Below are 21,021 nucleotides of genomic sequence, written 5' to 3'. Positions count from 1 at the left end.
GGTTTGGAGCATTTCTTTCTGCACCGTGTGTGAGATGAAGCAGCGACGTGAGAACAAGAACCCTGAGCAGTGCTGGGTTTAGTCAGAAGAGGGAGCCAGATATCAGTTTTGTTTTTTTTATTAAGCACTTTTAGGGAAAAGTTTTCTGATCGTGCATCAGTGATTGTGCATCACTTCATTAGAGGTGCAATAATTTTTTTTTTTTTTTTTTTTTTTGAATTTTTTAATAGTAGACCGAACATGTGTTTTCAGGAAAATTCACAACATAAAGCCATAAAGATCAAGAGCACAGTTTTCAGTATGTTGCTGTATGTTCTTGCTTCTTTATATTTACAGGAAAACCACTGCAAGTTATTACAAAATTATTTACGGTTTAATAATTGACAGTGACATGACAGTGTCCCTGTGCACAAAGCACAGCGCTCCATGAAGACATGGTGTGAAGGTGAAGGTTGGAGTGAAGAACTCGAGTGTCCTGCACAGAGTCGTGACTCTGACTCATCCCCACTGAACACCTTTGGGATGAACTGTTACACCGACTGAACCCCAGACCTCGTCACTCTTACATCACCTGAGTCTGATCTCACTAATGCTCTTGTAGCTGAATGATCACTTTAATCCACACAAAATATAGTGGAAAATCTTTCAGAAGAGTGGAATGGGATGTGATCTTCAACAAGGACATGTAAAGGTGATGGTCAGGATCTGCACAATCATTGGGCTGTATAGTGTATCTTCAACATATTTCATACAGAGGTATCAAGGTCCTTCAGTTTCCTCCCAAACATGCCAGTAGTTTATTGCCTTCTCAAAATGACCCCTAGATGGGTGTGTATGAGTGAAAATTTGTAGTGTGTAATTACTAAGTACAAATACATTATTGATTTCCTACTGATTTGAAGTGTCACATAACAGTAAAGTTTTGGCACTTCACACTTATATATATGTACACTGAGCACATGTTTACTGACATTGTAGTGTCACTGATACACAACAAACATTGCACTATTACATGTTTATCATTCAGTATGAGCATCGTGACTCACCACCTCAAGCCTTCTTTCCAGTTCCTCTGCTAAACTTCCTGTCATGGAAATGAGCCCCAGTCCCAATCAGCCTTAAGACACCATTATTTTATTCCATGTGGCGCAAGTATCACTTAACTGGTGCGGTTATGTTGATATGGAAAGCTGGAGCCTTGCAGTGAAGATGCACACTTCTAGCTGTTTACTCTATTCATTAGACCAGCACTGTCGAATTGAATGCTTCTCTGGATGGGGAAATTGGAGTAATGAAAGACATTCTGACACAAACTCATATACTTTGGTGTGAAAACGTATTCGGTTTATCATTCTTCAGCTTGTTATGTACCTCTTATACCACAGCAGTTTGCCATCAATGACATTTTTTATATTGTGCAAGTTATTTCCTGTTATCACTTATTGTTCTGTCCTGAAGACATTCGTGTGGAGGAAAACTGACCCTTCTGATGCACCGACAATCCAAATTCTGTCTATAAATATATGACTGAAGTGTTTATACAACCATATGAGTGATGTGTTTCTATAGAATTAACACATTTGAACCTGTACAGTTATGTAAGATGTGTAATTTATTTTATTTCGACAGTCTGATTAATCTGATTCAAGAATTTAATAGGTATAATATGCAAATGTAATGCATGTATTGAAAATATTACCTTAATAGCTTTTTTTCTTGTGTTTGTATGAGTGTATGTGACAAACGGCAAGGCTTCGGTCTGGTGAAAATGGCTGTGTTCTTCTGACGAGTCAGCGTGACTCAGATGCTTGCTGTGATGAACACTCGACCTGACAGGTGCGCTACGAGACATCTCCTGCCACGAGAGCTAATGAGAGAGAGCTGGTGCTGCTGCAGAGAGGCTCAGAAAGCACCTTCTGCATGACCAGGCTTTGCTCTCCTAATCAGCCGCTAATCCTGAACAGTATGCTGTATGCTGCGATCGAGCCGTTCCAGATGATTTGAAGCAGATTGATGCTTGGAGGGTTATAATGACAAGTACATATGGCGGCCTGAGAAAACCTGTCGCGGTCACAGTTTCTGGTAAAGAGCCAAAAATGACATTTTACCATTAACACATGTTGACCCGTCTTACAATTTGCAAGACTCAAGTGGGACGTCAGCTTTGTTTACATCACAGGTCATTTCAGAATAATTGATTAGAGACCGAATCAAGTCTGATTTAATTCATTGTATAAGAATTCCACTGGTTCAAAATTTTACATACACCAAATCTTTCAGGATTCCAGAAATGTCCAGTGCCTTTTTTTTCGCCCTCGAGCCCATGGGAAAATCCTTCAAGTCCGGTTAGGAGCAATTTGAAAAACAATTGAAGGTGCCATAAGCATCTGAATTATATGCAATTATAACTCCTGGAAGAAAAACTTTGGTCTGCAAGATTCAAGTGAACCTCAAGACAACAACAAAGGAACTGGTAAAGCAGTTAGAGGCATCATGTACCAAAATGTGTACCTCCACATTCAAGTGTGTAATGTATCATCATGGTCTTGAAAGCCTTGTGAAAGGAAGAAACCTCTACGCCGGCATCATATTATGGTGGTGATTTGAAAAAAGGGAACTGATGGGCAATTAAGAAAATCGATGATAACACGTGGTAGGAAGATTATCTAGAAATATGGAAGCAAGACATCAGCCAGAAATATAAAGCAGTAACCAAATGATATAAAGATAATAAATTAACCGTTTTTGGTCCACAAACCTGACTGAGTTAAACAGTTCTGTCAGGAGGATAAACAGAACATTCCAGCAAAGTATTGTGAGAGAAACTTATGGCAAAATGCAACAAGTGATTAAAAGGCAACAACAGTAAATACTAACAAAGTGTAAATATTTAACCCACTGAAAATCTCACTCACTCACTCATTTTCTACCGCTTATCTGAACTACCTCGGGTCACGGGGAGCCTGTGCCTATCTCAGGCGTCATCGGGCATCAAGGCAGGATACACCCTGGACGGAGTGCCAACCCATCACAGGGCACACATACACTCATTCACTCACGCAATCACACACTAAGGACAATTTTTCCAGAGATGCCAATCAACCTACCATGCATGTCTTTGGACCGGGGGAGGAAACTGGAGTACCCAGAGGAAACTCCCGAGGCACGGGGAGAACATGCAAACTCCACACACACAAGGTGGAGGTGGGAATCGAACCCCCAACCCTGGAGGTGTGAGGCGAACGTGCTAACCACTAAGCCACTGTGCCCCCCTACCCCACTGAAAATCTGATCTAGTGATTAAAAGTAAAAAAAAACAGCAACCCTAAAATCTGTTAGCTTATTATATTAAAACAATCTCTTACAGACATACAGTAACTGACTTGACCTGTGTGGTTTCAATGACTAAAATGTTTAATTTTGGCTTTAACTGTACGTGCTTTTCACCAAAAGAGCCCAGTTTCAGCCTTTGCCTTGACTGTCTCAAATTTTGAAAAATATCAGGGTATTTTTCTGGTTATATATTTAAATGTATTCTTACCAGCAATAAACGTAACCTTCCTTGTCAATGGTGAGATGAAAGAAAAACATGATATGATGGTCCAGTAAACTACCACAGATGAAACAGTTCCTGGTGGGTTACAAAACTACAGACGAGGGAGATACTATGTACGGTAAGCTCAGGATAATATTATATATTCCATCTGAAATCATATCTAGATATTTCTAATCACCATGACAGTCTTTAATAAAATGAAGGATGTACTTATGAGACTATGATAATATTAATAAAGTAATAAAGACGTCTTAATTTTGTTATAGAAATAAAAAGCTGGTGCTTTTATCTAATTATTTCAGGTAGAATTGGACTGGAATATTTAAATCTTTCATTTGCACTTTTTTTTCCACTTCCAGACTTGCTAGAATGTCAGTTATACTTGAAGGAGAAAACTCTTTTTCAAAGCTCCATACAGCAGAAAATGTAAAAATTTTCATGAACGTGGGAGGTTTTCCCAGGCCACCACACAGCTTCAGTCAGCATTTTGTCATCTCCTCTCTGAGCACTCGAGTCTAAGGCCAGGAAAAAGTGACCAAGCTGTTTCAGCCCTGAGTCTTGACATGAGAATAAAAGTCTGGAGGAGCTCATGTACCACATTCTGAGTTCATCGTTCAGAGTTTCTTCAAAATTTGATATTTGGATGCTGGCCTCTCCGAAACCACACATGCCAGCTCAAATCGGATTCTCCCAACCCCAGGACGGAGTAGTTCAGTGCCCTGATTTGTGCCTGTTTGGCCCTGTTTGGCACTTGATGGTGCCCCTGAAAAGCCCTCATGCCGACAAAGCCAGCGTGGTGTGTACAGAGTAGCTGACAGAAGGCCCAGTGTTTCAGGCTTCCCCTCTGCTTACCTACTACTGTGCCGAAACAATGACTTAATTCAGGCCGAGCAGGAGAGCGTCAGGGCCCGGGCTCATCAGTGGGACAGGAGGTGTGCGTGGGAGGGCTATTGGGATGCAGCCGGGGGGAAACTGATTCTTTCAAACAACGATCAGGTCAGAAAGCATGGCAACGGCGATGCAGCCTAATGGGAACGTCCACCGTGCCGCAGTGTCCGGGCCTTTGAAGCGAACATGCTGAGAAGACAAAAGCCTTTGAGCATGCTGTAAGATGGATTCGCACCGCGGTTTCTGTTGTGTCACCGCAGTGATGCAGGAGCACACGATTCTGACTGAGGTCAAGCAGAAAATGCGGAGGAAAAATGAAATTTCTTAATACATGCACACAGGCTGCAAAATTCTAAATTTGGTAGCCGTCTGTGCACATAAAACCAGTCGGTTTCTGCTATAGGAAAGAATGTTTCCTGATTTGTTTTTGCCTCTATCCAGCAATAATCGCTGCTTATTTTCTCCAGGCTAGAACTTAGGTAGTCCAAGTCAAAGGAATTCGTTCAGACACACTTGCCATCTGAGACCATAAATTATTCCCATCTCCACTGTTAAATTTGTATGTCTGGCGTTTCCTTGTGTCAAGGTCTGTAGTTATCTTGTGGCTTTATGTCTGTGTGTGTTCGAGAACAGTTCACGACTCACACGTTGTGCCCTAAGCCACAGATATAACACAGGAGCTACTCTCAGACTTACCTCGGCTTGCTGTCTGAACACTCTACAGTGATGTTCACCAAGCGTTCTCATTTTGTGGATTCTAGTTGGAAGTTGAAGATCAAAGCCAGGGAAAGCAGGAAGGAGAGAAAGAGAAATACAGCAGTGGTCTAACAGAAAGCAACCACTAATTAGAAATTTCTATTCAAAGTAATATATTCCACCAACCACAAGCACACTTGGCCATCTGAGCCTGTCTAATTCGTCTCAAGACACACAGGGAAGTACAGATTATGGAAAAAGTGGATGCTTGTCTTTGGATAACTCAAGAATATCTCAAGAATGAGCAGTTGTATGTTTATAAGATTTATATGGAAGTATCATCATAAGCAGCGCATGCAGTGATTGATTAGATTTTGGAATTGAACCAAAAAGGGTTCAGAGTCCAACGTCTATTATCTGGTACTGTCTCTTCAATAGCATTCTTCTTGATAGCATCTAGCATCCTTCTAGATCTGGCATGCTAATCTACACTATTGGTGTTGAGGTTTCTCACAGATTCTATCATTATGCTTTGTGAGAAATGAACATGAGCACTGATTTATCTTCCCAAATGGAGGATCATTTCTATAGTCTTCTGGTAGCTCCACTGCCAAATATCGGACATATTAAATCTGCTTGATAAATACATCTGTAACTTTTTTTTTTTTTTTTTAATGCAAATGAAATACCACGTGTATGAAAGGAAGAAATAACAAAATAATGCTGGTGCAGTCTTAATGGTTTGATCCTGAACTGGGTGGGTTTCCTGGGTTTTCTATCTTGTTCCCATCCACTAATACATGCTGGATGGAAGATTGTCTACTCTGAAATGCCTCTAGGTGTGAACAAGGGTGTGAATATGTGATTTGAAATGCCTCACATTCTGGGAACAGGCTCCAGATCCACAACGGTCCTGATCAGGACAAATTGGATACATGGATGGATGGATGTCAGTTTTAGATGATTAAACACTGACTCATCACCTCTTTAGATTAATTCTGTAAGAAATCAGAATCAGGTTACTATCTAATGAGTGAGTATGTAGTGCACAGTATAGAGAAAACCCTGCTTCATGTTTAGGCATGGAAAAACCGATGAAATGCTGATGAGTCCATCGGTGCCAGCTTTAGAGCCTGTAAGCTAGAAAGAGGGAAAAATGATTGTGTACTACCAGACTGCCTCATCTCTCTCTCTCTCTCTCTCTCTCTCTCTCTCTCTCTCCATCCTAATCCTTTAGCCTGGAACGTCAGCTGAGACGGAGACTGACTAATTGCTGCAGCGCTGCATGAGACACGCTGGTGGCTGAAACATGACGCATTCCAACATCCGGGCGTGACATCTCATCCAGAACCAGACAGACTCAGGAAAAATCTGTAACCCTAAAGGCACAGTGACTGTGTGTTCAATATATTAAGGCTTTTGAAATATTTAAGATAAACAAAATAAATCGTTTGTGTTTTATTTATGCAAAAATGGGATTCTACCCTGTTTGGTTTGCCTTGGTAGGATCCTCTTCTCCTTTTTATTTCTTCTTTAATTCAAGACTTTCTGAACGTTCTATACAAAGTAAATATCATGTACTGATTTTTGTACTGATCATGTACTGAACCATTTGAAAACAAAATGTAGTGTACAAACATAGTACATGAACAAAACCATTTTACCATATTATACATTACAATAACATCAGTTATAATAATGGCCAAAGGGCAAACGAAACAGCTAGAGATGTTATTATAGGGGAAATAATCAGCTTATCATGCTAATCGTGATTCATTCCATTCATGTTATAGTTACTTTTTCAATTGCACTTGTTATTGTTATTGCAGTTTAGCATATTTTCCATTAAAAGACGTCACAAATCACAAAATGAGCAAAATTCACATCCTGGATTTCAATTTTATTCCTGTTTTGTTTTCACTGTGTGTGTATGCAGTATCACTAAATGCACAGCTAAAAAAAAAGTTTGGACAAAGGAAGTTTAAAACTGGTTGGAGGTTTAGCACAGAAGCACAGTTAGGACACAAGTGCACATGCACAGCTGGCCAGTTAAGAGAAGCTGGAGGTGAGTCAACATGTTGCTCACATTCCACATCACAGAAAACTGAAGGGTAGTTGCTTGACCTAGGGGGAGATTTTGGACCATTTGGGGAGTCGTAGCTCGGTATGGTGCTTCAGGACTGGCCGATGATGTCTACAGCATCATTCCCGCACGTAGATCCGTGTGCACACCACATCGTCTGCTCCGAACGTCTGTGAGAAATAGGTAGGGGGAAAAACAGCGTCAGCTAATGACATGAATTCCCCCCAAGTCATTAAATCCTATTACGATCACTAAAAATGATGGGGTTTTTTTTTTTGGCAGAGTGCCAGCACAGACCTCAGCAGAGACAGGAAACTGTCGGTGTGTGAGACTAAAGTTTCACTTCAGTAATTAAAGATCGACCTTTAAAAACAGCTCAGTATCAGAGAGAAGGGTTCATTGTCTTTTGCTTATTTGTACTTGAACAAAAATTAATGAAGCGTTCATGTTTTATGGAAATGTGCCCTAGATTCACTGTGAACTCCTAAAGAAGAGCGCAACCACAAGCCTCGATTGCTGTTATTTAGAATTCCATCAATTTCTTCTCATGATTCCTTTAAGCTTTGTGGTTTTTTTAGTTGCCTACGAACATCTAGCAACGGCGGAACGATCAACCGTGTTAAGCCGCTATTTGAGTTGGAGGCTTGGATACATTCCTGGGTTGTCTGGGTTGAAGACGGACAAAGACTGCTACAGCTACCACAGGCACATCCTTCATTTATCCTTTCTGTGTTTTGAAAGATGGTGACACTTTAGCACCATAACTCCATGTTTTTTAGACATCAGGCTTAATATGCTAATGGTGGGACAAGGACATTGTATTCATTTTATTCAAGAATGTAACTTGGTGTCAATGTCAAGAATAAATTAAGTTATTTGAGTTATTGAGTTATTTGTTTTAAAAGTAGAGAGACCAGAAATTGATGGGAGAAACTTTTTCATTTTGGGTGCAGTGAGAGCTCTGAGTCTGCTTCACTTGCTCCTGTGCTGTTTGTTTGCTATTGTAGAGCTGTATGTTCTTTCTGAGGTGTAAGGTTCTTCAGTAATTGGACTCCACTTACATTTTAAGGATCTTTTTAAATGCCTGCTTAAAATTGGGTTGCAGTGATGGTGAATGTTTTGTAGGGCGGTTTGTTTAGGGGGGCGGGGGGGGGGGGGAGGGAGGGATTGGGGCTCGTTGCTGTCTCCCAGCTCCAGGATTCCTAACTCCATTCTGAATTTGGGTTTCTGTTTGTGTTTAGTTTCCTACAAGTTGTCCGGTTTCCTCCCACCTCCGGAACACATGCCGGTGGGTGGATTTGGCTATGAGTAAGTGTACGTGTAAATAAGGGTGAGTTCTCCCACTTCATGCCCAGTATTCCCAGGATAGGCTCCAGATCCACCACACCCCTGACCAGGATAAAGCACTTTTATTGAAGATGAAATAATGAATGAATGAATAATTATAAAGAGGTCCAGACAATTCCTAAAAATTCACTCAGCCCTAAACTTATTCTTTGTGTCATTTCGTATGATGTGATATCTCGATCCTTCGCTGCAGTTTTACTTCATGTATTTAATTTGAATCTCCTGTTTTGTACAAATGCTCTTAAATCAAAAGAAGTAGCAACTCGTTGGGCTTTATAGCTCTTTTTTTGTATCTTGAACACTGTAAATTTCCTGTATGTCAAACTAAGTGATCTATTTTAGCAACCTACATTCTTGATCTGTCTCTGTCTCAGCATTATCATTAACTAGTGTATCAGTGACTGAATAGGGTGTATTGTTTATTTCGGGGGCTTGGAGAAAGTTCATATAAAGGTTGCTAAACAGTTCTCTCATGCTGCTGGGAGTTGATGGTATAGAGCTTCTGAATGTGTTTTCTGGCTCTGTGCCTAGCTTTGGGGTGAGCACAAAGTGCACTGGCTTTCTTTTTGTCTTTCTTTCTCTATCTTGCTCGCTCGCTCTCTTTTTAGAAGGCTCCGTCTTGCTCAATAACCCCTGGGCAAATACTTAAAGTCTTTGGAATTCTTTAATTCGAAGACATCTATCTGTTTGTAGATGAAGGCACTGAGAAAAAGCTGGCAGAGATTTCTGTAGCAAACTTAATAATGCTTTGCGAGGACCCAAGGAATTGAAAGCTAGTAAGCTTTTACACTTTCTGTATTTCAACCTCTTTCATAAGCATGTGAAGGATTTATAGGATTTCAAATGAGCAACAGAGATTTTGTCAGAGTTCCTGTGAATGAAAAACTACAACCTCTAGTGGTGCGGATTCACACGTTTTGTATGAGATGTTTGTCAAATACTGTGCGTAAGGGGACTGTAAACAGTTTTTGCTTGTCAGCAACTGGACTTGCATGCGTCCATCCATCCATCCATCCATCCATTCTCACCAATATGAGTTCATCCCCTTTCAGTTCCCTGGACCAGTAAGTCTTGGGTCCTTCACCATCTACCAGCGTCTGATTGCAGTAAATCTTGTTCTCTGTCTCCCAAGTTGCCAAACTCTACAAACAAGATGGAACATAAATAGATATAATCACACAGACAGCAATGAACATGAGTGGTGTAGTCAATTTAGACAATGAACATAATATATACGAGCCCTCGTTAATGCAGTAGACTGTGTAATGGATTCCTCATCTATAGTTGAGCTTTAGGGAGACCAACATTGCAGTGGAAGCCTTTCAGCTCCTGGCTCACATTCATGTGTCCATCATGTCCTTTTAGGCCCTTGTGACTGATGTCTAATTCAGTACCTCCTGCCAGGAGCATCACCTCCTTGCCCCTTTCATCAGTGTGTCCCCAAGGCAGGCATTCATCTGTCTATCCACTTTAACTGCGTCTTCAAGCTTCTACAAGGAGAAGAAAGATGGTGGGCTCGGAGCTTGAATAATCTCCAAGTTTTCAAGGCACAGTAAATTTCCACTACTCTGCACTGTGCCAAACAATCTGGACATTTCACCAGACCTTACCTGTATTGTGGATACGTCTTATTCCCTTCTGGGAAGGGGAAGTACATGGTCATGCGGTATGGACTTTGATTTGATTTTTCTCAATGTTTTGTCAAATGAGGTCCACTAAAACAAGTTCATAATTGTGCTCCTTGATTCTATTTTGTACTCCTCCTACATTCGTTTGTGATTCTTTGTACTCTGCATGTTTAAAAGAAGAACTTTCTGATTTCTGAATGAGGTTTAATGAGGAACACTAGTAAAGAAAAATATGACTTCCATCTAGGTTTACTTCTTTGGGAATTATTTGCTTTTATAAAGGTTTCCTCAAGAATTTGATCACCATTCCTGCACCCATAGCTGTGCTCCTCAAAGGCATGCCATCTGGCCACCTCATTCTCCAGCTCCAGATGAAGTTCATGTCGTTAAAGAGTAAGTTCTCCACAGGGCACTCATTCATCTATTTATTCATCTATATATCTATTGCTATTTATTTGTTGGAATCAGCCTACCCAGTTGCCTTTTTCTTCACAAAGCTCAAATCTACAGAACTTTACGATGATTGGGAATAGGGTCTCCTTGCAGTCAAGCAGGAACTGCATGATTGGAGAAATTAACAGACTGCAACACATGGTCAGAACAGCAGAAAAAATAATTGGCGCCCCCTGCCCACAATCCAGGACTTGTATGACACAAGAACCAGAAACCGGGCAGGGAAAATCACTACTGACCCTTCGCACCCTGGACACAACCTCTTTCCGCTCCTCCCTTCTGGCAGGCGCTACAGAACTTTGTTAACCAAAACTGCCAGACACAGGAACAGTTTCTTTCCCCAGGCAATCACCCTGATCAACAACTCACCATAATTATATTCCCCGCTTCTTATCATAAGTACTGCATTATCAGGACTGTCATCACATCATCTGTATATTACACACTACTGCTGCTGTATATTGCACAAAAAGCATAATATTGCACAATATTGTTATTTGCACTCCCACACTTTATGTACAAAACTGATATTCATATTCTATACTCATATTTGATATATTTTATTCATTCTATATTCATATTTTATACTCATTCTGTCTGTATTGTATCTCATCATCCGCATTGTTTTCTTGTATAGTATAGTGTTATTTATGTCTGTACCTTTTTGTAGAGTCACAAACTGCTGGAGCCAAATTCCTTGTGTGTCAACACACTTGGCCAATAAATCTGATTCTGATTCTGATTCTGATTAGCTGGATTAGGGGCCTCCATTTCTTTTCTTGTTGTTTGTACCTTCTTACTAATTTATATAGATTTTGTTCTAATAATACAAAAGCTGGAGTGGGTGTACAACCACCAAACATGACCTTGAGCGTTAAGACTCTGTTCCAACCACTCTGCTATCACCTAAATTTTTAGTCACTCTCATTGTGGAGAAGAAGGATATCTCCCAGTGGAGGCCCTGGTGTTTCAGGATAGGCCATCAGAAGTGGACTTGTCACCTGAGTACACACTTCTCCAGCCAGTAAACATACAGAATTTATCCTCCCAAGACGTGGTCAGGTTTGAACACTGCTGAGCAGTTCCTTCACTGTATGTACCTTGGCTAAATCTTATCACGGGATATGGAGAACCACTACCTTTAGTTCAAAGGCCCTGGATATCACTTTCGATGGTTTTCAAACCTCCATGCGTTAGAAAGTAATACCACTGCAGTGGTTGTGGTCTTCTGTCAGTTCTCTAATGCCAGCTGTTTCTTCTCAAGGTTTTAATGATCATGTCCTCAAACACAGCTCTTGAAAGAAAGAAAAAATAATTAAAGCTAAATTCAGTAAATTCATATCTGGATTACTTAAATTACCAAACTTTAACTGTGATACCTGAGAATAATAAGGATACCTCATGAAAAAACCTCCTTCTGCATTACATATCTGTAAATAAATTAGCACGACAAAGTGCTTTGTTCTCAAGTTTTAAGAATGTTCATATCTGAGACCACACTGAGAAAGAAAAACAGTTCTGTTCTAATGAGGCTTGGCCTTTGACGTGGTGTGTTAAACTACTTGGAAGTTTGCGCTTCAATGAATCATCATTCCAGGCACTTGCACTCTGAATAAAGCGTGACTGTAGCTTTAGAGCCAATTGAAGTGACAGCCAGTAGACAGCGATTCATACAGCTGCAGTGTGAGAGTGAAATATTAATCACCATATCAAAGGTGTAGCAGAGATCAGAGAGCTGTGTCGAGAGAGAGAGAGAGAGAGAGAGAGAGAGAGATGAAGTTTGGCATCCAGGCATTGGGGTGGTGTGGGAGAAATTGGAGAAATTCAATACAGGACTTACAGCTGCATTCTGGATCAGTCGGATGGCATGCAGGGGAGGACCTGCTAGGAACTACTTGTGTTTGCCATCATGAGAGTCTCTGTAGAAGTACAAGAGCAAATGAAGTGCAAATTCATGTATCGAAAGTTTCATATGTGTGTGTTGCATGGAAAGGACATACATCTTCAGCTCGTAATATTAACAAAAGCCGAATCTGTACCAGAACCTTTGGATAATGAGCTTAAAATGTAGAACGCCATTCAGTGATATGAAATATATTATCCATTTTCAAACTGCAATATGATTGGATACTCGCACTTCATTAGATATTAAAAGGAATAAATGCATCTGTTGATGTGAATTGAAGTCTCTCTCTCTCTCGCTCTCTCTCTCTCTCTCTCTCTCTCTCGCTCTCTCTCTCTCTCTCTCGCTCACTCTCCACACTCTCACTCAGTTCTCAGTCTTTTGGATGTTTGGCTCTTTCACTCCTTGACATCCATGATAAACTGACTCGAGGAAGTCATTTCTCCTCCCCTCTCACTCTGCAGGTAAACACTTCTTAAGTCTGTCTCTATAGCAACGAACCATTCAATAAAAAGTCTTTTTTTAAAGCTTCATTTGTCAAAGTCTCATGCCCTTGTTCCATACTACAGTAAGGCTACACTTCTCTGGATTGAGAACTGAATAAACTGTTGTTAAAGGTTATAATGGTAGAGCTGTTCAGATTCGGAGCATAGACTTGATAGACTGGAAGCTCTGCCCTTGGAAGATAATGTAAGCAAGAGACAGCTGCTGGTGTGATGCGTCTATATCTAAATCCCGTTTTGTGTGTGTGTGTGTGTGCGAATGCATGCTCTGCAGCTGTAGCTCATTATTCAAATCCTGGCTTTAGGGAAAATGGTATTATTCCCACCAGCATGCTCGTCTATACACACACACATAGAAGCAGAGTATCATTATCACAGTCCTTAGGGAAAACCAAACCTCTCATCTCACTCACTACACGTTCCTTCCCACTTCTTCTGTCACCGATTTACTGCATCATGTGTCCCTGATCTGTTGATATTGAAAATCTGTTGTTATTTTGGTCAGATCCAGAATGTGTTTGTCATTGTTTCGGTCTGCAGAGCAGACGACAGACACGTCCCTTTGGTTGCTGCAGTGTGATAAAAGTACTGAGCAGAGAAGCATGTCAATCATCAGGCTTAAGTGTACAAAAACGGCAACACAAGCCTCTCGAGGGAGAGATGCACAAAGCTCGACAGTCACACTGACTCGACCGTGACGTTGTAGTAGAGAACGCTCTGTTTCCCTACAACACAACAGCAGACTTTCTAAACTGAGTAAGCGTGTTTGTTTCTTACACATTCCTTTTCTGTACTTTGTGAGCAGTTTTCCAATCGCATTACACAGCACTCATCATATTTTCCATGTCTTTCTTGAATACTCTGAGGTCTCTGAGCTCAAACATCGCTCTTGTTCAGCTGTCACTTCTCTGGAAGAACCTCCTCCAGTCTCCATAGACTTTCCTTTTATTTTTGTTCTGCGAAAAGCAGACTCAAAGAGAATCCATAAATGTCAGAGTAGCCTATTACAGTCGTTCAAAGAGCTCAGAAAAGCGAGTCCTTTGGGTTTACGCCTTGTTTGAGTTTGCCGATCTCATGGTTTTGGCTTGGATTTAAAACACATGATTCACCCACATTAAAAAAATGACAGCAATGTTCTCTCCTTATTTGCGTAATATGTAATATAATGACTATATTTCTAAGGCATTGATGGCAAGACACTGTAATATTTAACCTCAGAATGGAGCAGAAGGTACCAATTGAATGTTTGTTTAATTACCATTGATCAATGATTGATGGTAAAATGCATCATGCTGCAGAATTCTGTCTTAAAACAGATTTAAGGAACTATTCGAGAAGCTCATGATAGGACAAATACGGTCTCATCTATAATTCTTTTGGTCTCGGTTTCCATCTCAGTGTCTGCTGTGTTGATCAATGCAAAAATGCAAGTTCACGTGTATTTTGGTCCATAACTATTACCATGCACTCAAAGCTAGCAGCTTAATTTACTTCATTTAATCCCCAAGTCGGTTTCCTCCGGGTACTCCGGTTTCCTCCCCCGGTCCAAAGACATGCATGGTAGTTTGATTGGCATCTCTGGAAAATTGTCCGTAGTGTGTGATTGCGTGAGTGAATGAGAGTGTGTGTGTGTGTGTGCCCTGCGATGGGTTGGCACTCCGTCCAGGGTGTATCCTGCCTTGATGCACAATGATGCCTGAGATGCTCCCCGTGACCCGAGGTAGTTCGGATAAGCGGTAGTAAATGAATGAATGAATGAATGAATAATCCCCAAATCTATCTAACAAGCTGTCAGTCATCAAAATGCTATCAAATGAACTGAAATCAGACCTGTTCACTGGAGGAAAATTGTAACACAGGCTGAGATTAGTGTAGCTTCTAAGATGTTTGCAGAACAAATCCCAGGTGTGACTAATAAATCTGTCAATAGAAACAAACCACTAAGAAATGTGTTACTTCTAGAGTAAACCTTGGGCCTTAAGGTTAAAATAATGTTCAGTTATTAGATTTTCCAGGTGAAACATCTGTCCTAAAGAAGAGTCCATTGTGGAATTATGTGTATGAGACCAAACAAAATTTTTATTCTAGAAAATGTGCTAATGTCTAAAAAGACAAAATATTTATTAACTTTTTTTTTTTTTACCATAGGAATGAAAGAAAAATGATGTTTTCTACTGTTTGGTTGTGTCCATGTTGATCACTGAATGTCTTGAATGTCTCCGATTCTGGCTCTGGATCCCCTGTTTACATTCCTTCTTCTCCTGTTTACTAAGTTACTATACAGTAATAAACATTTCCTCTTTTATCCACCCTCTGACTTCTGGTTAATATATTCTCTAGTTATATATTACCTAGGTATTAATATTACTATTACCTTAAAATTATTACAACATCTGGGGTGTATTCCCATGTGTCTTATGACTCCAATCATAATTCTCTTAAGGCATATCACTTCTATTTTTAAGGCATTCCTGGGTTCAAGGATTTTTCACAACACACGTCTCACTCCACAGTTGTGTTATTGTGAAGTTCATATGAAATTAGACACAGTTTTTCTCTAGAATACTAGGGGTGATCTATTCATAGAAAAGATCCAGAAAAACAAAAACGTTAATTTTTTTTCCACACAAATGTTTGTATCTTTAGAGTAAATGTTGATATCAAACCCATTTCTGCTCTCTGAGATGCTCTAATTGTTTCTAATCCCCTCAAATTAATCTTCAACACTAAAACAGAAGGACAAACACACGTCTCAAACCGAAAGACAATGAGTCCTGACTCATTTTAGATCAGACTCACAGCCAGAACATCATTTGCTTATACTGCTTATACTGATTTATACTTTATTACTGTTTGTGTAGGTTTCTCATGGTGTACCTTACACTTCCTGCCATCCACGGTCTCTTCGTCAAACTCCTGGCCGATGTGGAAGTTGATCTCGGTGGTGCGCACTGAAGTGGAGGTCTTGATGTAGAACTGCTCTCCGTCCTGGCGGATCTCCACGTGAGGCTTGGCAGCAGCCGCCCCAGCCACCTTCCTCAGCATGGCGTTCACGCCTGACAGGACACAGCATGGTGGTCAGAACAAAACCCTCAACACCATCCTACCCCAACCTGAACTGGACATTCAGAGACCAAAAAACATTGTTGAACTCAACTGAATGTCAATCAATATCCCATATATATATATATATATATATATATATATATATATATATATATATATATATATATATATATATATATGCTGGGGAGTCAGCATGGTGGTTTTCAGGGAAAAGCTCCAGGTATTATAATTCAATTCTCAATCTGCACAAGTAGACTGCAGTGACAAGTGTTTATATATACAGAATATATATCATATTTCACACACAGCTCCATAAACATCACCTGGACTGTCAATAAATCAATCTGATAATGTCTGGGTCTTAATGGATCATCTGGATCTAAAGGCTGTAGATACTCAGCTGACCAGAACACTGAGCATGATATTCACCTAAACTTTCATTAGGGTTTAAAGTAAAAGAGAAATGCAATTTTTCATGAGCTTTGCTGTGTGCATTAAAACTAGTTTATAAAGTAGTGAATAAACATCGTCTAAAAATGTGACACATTTTGTTTTACGTTTTTGAGAATATCTGCATGAAATACAAAACATTTTCTGAATGTTATTTAGGACATTAAACATGGCACTAAACAGAAAACAGAGCTGAGCTACAGCACTGAACTTGGATAAAAATCTAAATCTTAATATGTTAATAATAATAATAATAATAATAATAATAATAATAATAATAATAATAATAATAATAATAATTTTATTATACTTCACTGTCTTCATTCTTCCTTTAATTACAGCAAATGTTAATTGTTAGATGGCCATTATAGGAAAATGTATATACTATATGTATATTTTGTTAGAATATAAATAATTCATTATACATGTTTATTTCATGTCTTTATTAATTACTTTTTTTCATCATACTTTGATGTTCAAAGTTTACTAAGAAAAATTATTTCTGGCCAAAAAATATTTAAAAATCTCTAATTGTAGCTCAAGTATGTGCTTAAAAGGAAAGGAGCAATAGTAATTCTTTTTTTTACTTTTTCTTTTTTTTTTTCTTTATATTTTTTCAAATTACAGCTGAGAATTGACATGGATACAGTAAGGCAGATTAAATAATCCTGATTGGTCCTAAAGCACAGTCCACATTACGGCAAAAAATGACAAAGTAAAAATATAGGATACAATATAGGATTATAATAAACCTATTGATGATGATGATGATGATGATGATGATGACTGTTAGTTCTTGCTAGAAAAAGGCAAAATCATCTGTCAGTAGATAATAAAGCCTGAATATATGGAAATTAAACATAAGTGAAAAAATGTTTCAGTATTTTATAAAATATTAGAAATATGTTTTATAACCATGTATGAGTTTTATATAATCTTATTACAGGAAACACTATTTAGCCTTTTTTTTAAATTAGTCAATTATAACTTTTCATTTCAATTCAATTCAAATTTATTTGTATAGCGCTTTTAACAATGGACATTGTCTTAAAGCAGCTTTACAGAACATAAGAAACATAATAAAAAAAGATGAATATTATACAAAGATGAATATAATAGAAAAATTCAAGATTAATATTAGATTTATATTTAAATGTGCTTGTATTTATCCTCAGTGAGCAAGCCTGAGGTGACTGAGGTGACTGTGGCAAGGAAAAACTCCCTTAGTCTCCTCTCTATATATAATGTTCTTCCACACGAACACGTTTAGTAAATGAACTCAGAAGATAAGAGTATTTTCACTCTTACATTGTCACTAAAGTATAGTGTGGACTTGTTTGAAAGCCCAGCAGCTTGAGAGGGTGATGATGGAGCAGAGAGAAGCTCTGCGTGTGTCGAGTGTCGAGTGTATGAGCTCGAATCTCATCTCACTAATATCTGAATATTACTGCTGGGATGCTGTTAGCTAGAGTTTTTACACACACACACACACACACACACAAAGATAGAAAAGCCTGTAAGAACTTCCTGAGTGCAATCTTTCACAGATTTGATTGTGACTAGTAATTTTATTTGTGCTCCCAAAGGGCAGAGAGGAAATACATTAAACATGTTTGTTTTCCACCCCGAAGCATCGAACAGACCTGGTTTCATTAAGAGCTTCTCAGAGCTGTGCTTTATCAGCTGCTCTGTGTTTTAGGACTAATTTTAATCTTAGATTTATGCAGGATATAAAGTCAAGGTTGGCATGAACTGAAAATGTGCACTGAGATCAAGAAAAATAGGATTGAAATATGTTTGCATTAAATGTCATAGAGTCCTAATTGTTCAATTACACTCACTTATTAGATTTTTAAATAATCTTTCTAGGTCTTTTTTGGGCCAGGTTTTGGCATCGTAATGCTGCCTTTTTGATTTTCCTGTTTTTGGCAAATACACATATGTTAAAGCCGTTAAATGATCCACTGTATTATTCCAGCAGTTAGCAATTTTCTATTAAAGGAAAGCTTTAATTTGCATGAATTTTGAACAGAAGGCATTTTTCTACCACCTGTATGACACTGTATTACAGCATTGTGGTCTTATTGTTGTTATTTAATTTTATTTGTGTTATATCGCTTTTAAGAACAGACATTGATGCTAACAGCTTTAAAGCAATAAAAAAAATTTTGAATAAAAATAATTTCAATTTATAGATATCCCTGATGATCAAGCCAGAGATAACAGTAGGAAAACTCCCTGAGATGATACGAGGAAGAGTTATCATCAACATCATCATCATCATCATTATCATCATCGTATCATGAAATGATTAACATTTCAGTCACATTTCAGTGCTGTGGCTTAATTTCAGTTGTCGACCAAATGAGAATCGAGAGTGGGAGAGCTCCATCCTCATCCATGTCACCCGCCTAATTTTATCTCAATTCTGTTTTAGATAAAGTGTTTCTCTTCAGTTTTACGCAGTCTGTGCCATGCTTGACAAGAAAACAATAATACATCAGTGTTCACGAATTCAGGATGATGAATTATAATAGCAACAAATCTCTAGCAGAAAACTGACCCAGTTTAACACAGAGCGTCTCAAGAGCTCTGATTACTCAGGAGACTCGTCTGAGCCTCGTCAACTCTTCTGCAGAAAGGTGGATAGACCTGATTTAAAATGAAGATAAAAAAGCATACAGGGTTTAGGAGCCAGTCGAGACCTCGGTCTGTGATCCACTTTTAATGCAAACCACGACTAATTCATCAGTCGTCTATCTGCTGCCTGCCCTTTTACTGTACAATAGCTCGCCTGTTTCAGCTGAAAACCACAAAGCATCAGTTGCTCATCACGCTACACGATAAAGACGTACTCGTGCTCCAGTAGAAATGTCTGACTGTGAGTGTGATGAGAAAAAATGTGAGAATGAGACATAAGATGAAATGAGGAGTTCCTACCCAGGGCTTTGAGAAGTTCATCAAAATTCTCACTGCTCTTCATTTTCCAGGTGCCGGCAAAGTTGGGATGCATTTTCTTCAGTCAGGTTTAGTCAAACAGAGAATCTCTGCTCTCTCTCTCTCTTTCTCACTCTTGCTCTCTCTCACTCTATCTCTTGCTTTACTGCTCCTCTTCTCTCCCTCCTTTACTAAATTGCCCCTCCTTTTTTCTTCGTCCCTCTTCTGCTTCTACTGTCTTCACTGCTCACTACAGTCACTTCTGTCCCTCAGACTCTGTGTGTGCGCGTCTCTGTCTCTTTTGCGCTCTCCCTCTCTCCCTCTCTCTCTCTCTTGCTCTCGATCTCTCTCTCTCTGTCACTCTTGCTCTCTCTCTCTCTCTCTCTCTCACACACACACACACACACTGCCATTTAAGAGCACTTCCACATTCAGTAAAATAAATTCTCTCATTATTTTCTTTTCCTCTGCTGTTTGCAGATGGGAACCTGATCAACGTTGATGAAGATGAAGTGAAAACTGTCAGAATGTGGGTTGATATTCTAATGAGCACATTTCAGTCTTTTCTAGCTGAGCTAAACACATCAGTTTTGAAACTCATTGTACACAAACCAACTTTTCACAACGTGCTACTATTATTAGAGCAGCCTTATATGCTACTCATTTCCAGCCTTATGAGAGCAAAAAAGATGCAAATTGTACTTAGATTAACTCCGCCCACATTGCACAAACTGTGTAAGTAGCTACACATGCTGTAAGGTAGTAGGTTTATTGGTGCCATTTCAATGTGGCTTACAAAAGTGTGTGTGTGTTGGTTATTATGGTTTACGAGGACTTTTGACCTGTTTACGTACCAACATTATGGGAACATTTGGGATTATGAGGACAGGACCGGTGTGGCTGCATTTATCTATATCAGAGGAACTCCCTGCAAATTTTCTCTTGAAGTCCTATTACACCACAAAACCCTGAGAGTGGCTTAATACAGTGTTAACCTGGAATTTGGTATAGTGCCTGCTATAGTCTGCTCTCATTATTGCATCCGCGTTACGGCAGGGTTAAATTTTGAGACTCCTGATTGGCTGCCGCTGGAGTGCTAACAATTAGCACTCTGATTGGCTGAGATCTGTGTCATTCATGCCACGTGATCTTTTTCATGGGCGGAGTTTCTCTTAATTTCGCGCCCTAACTCAGTGAACATCCCATAATACTAATCACCAAACAATTGTAACAAACCAAGTATGAGAATAAACTTTAAAACCATGATTAGATCGAGTTGTTTTTATATATTATTGCAGATTATTGCAAATATTGCAGATTTGATGTTGTAAAAGTTAAATATGTTTTATTAATATTCTAACAAATGTTATTGTAATTCTGCCTAATTAGGACAGCTTTAAAATTCAGCTAGTTAGCTTCCCTACTAATTATAATACGTTTTAAAGCTATGCAGATGTATTTTAATGAATAACATGACGTGTAAATACATTTTAGTTTAGTGCATTTGACTT

General features: G+C 39.1%; 1 protein-coding gene across 1 annotated transcript; it reads right to left on the bottom strand.

Annotated features, from left to right (window-relative positions):
• Positions 1–6,862: 6,862 nt before the first annotated feature.
• crabp1a (cellular retinoic acid binding protein 1a) lies at positions 6,863–19,801 on the bottom strand. The gene is made up of 4 exons (XM_060886780.1): positions 19,514–19,801; positions 15,935–16,113; positions 9,599–9,712; positions 6,863–7,393 (listed from the first exon to the last, which is right to left on the bottom strand). The coding sequence occupies exons 1-4, from the start codon at positions 19,584–19,586 to the stop codon at positions 7,343–7,345; spliced, it is 417 nt and encodes a 138-aa protein (XP_060742763.1). The 5' UTR covers positions 19,587–19,801; the 3' UTR covers positions 6,863–7,342.
• Positions 19,802–21,021: the final 1,220 nt, after the last annotated feature.

The sequence above is a fragment of the Tachysurus vachellii genome, chromosome 14 (assembly GCF_030014155.1).
Source record: "Tachysurus vachellii isolate PV-2020 chromosome 14, HZAU_Pvac_v1, whole genome shotgun sequence".
NCBI lineage: Eukaryota > Metazoa > Chordata > Actinopteri > Siluriformes > Bagridae > Tachysurus > Tachysurus vachellii.
This window is presented reverse-complemented; position numbering and strand designations above follow the sequence as displayed.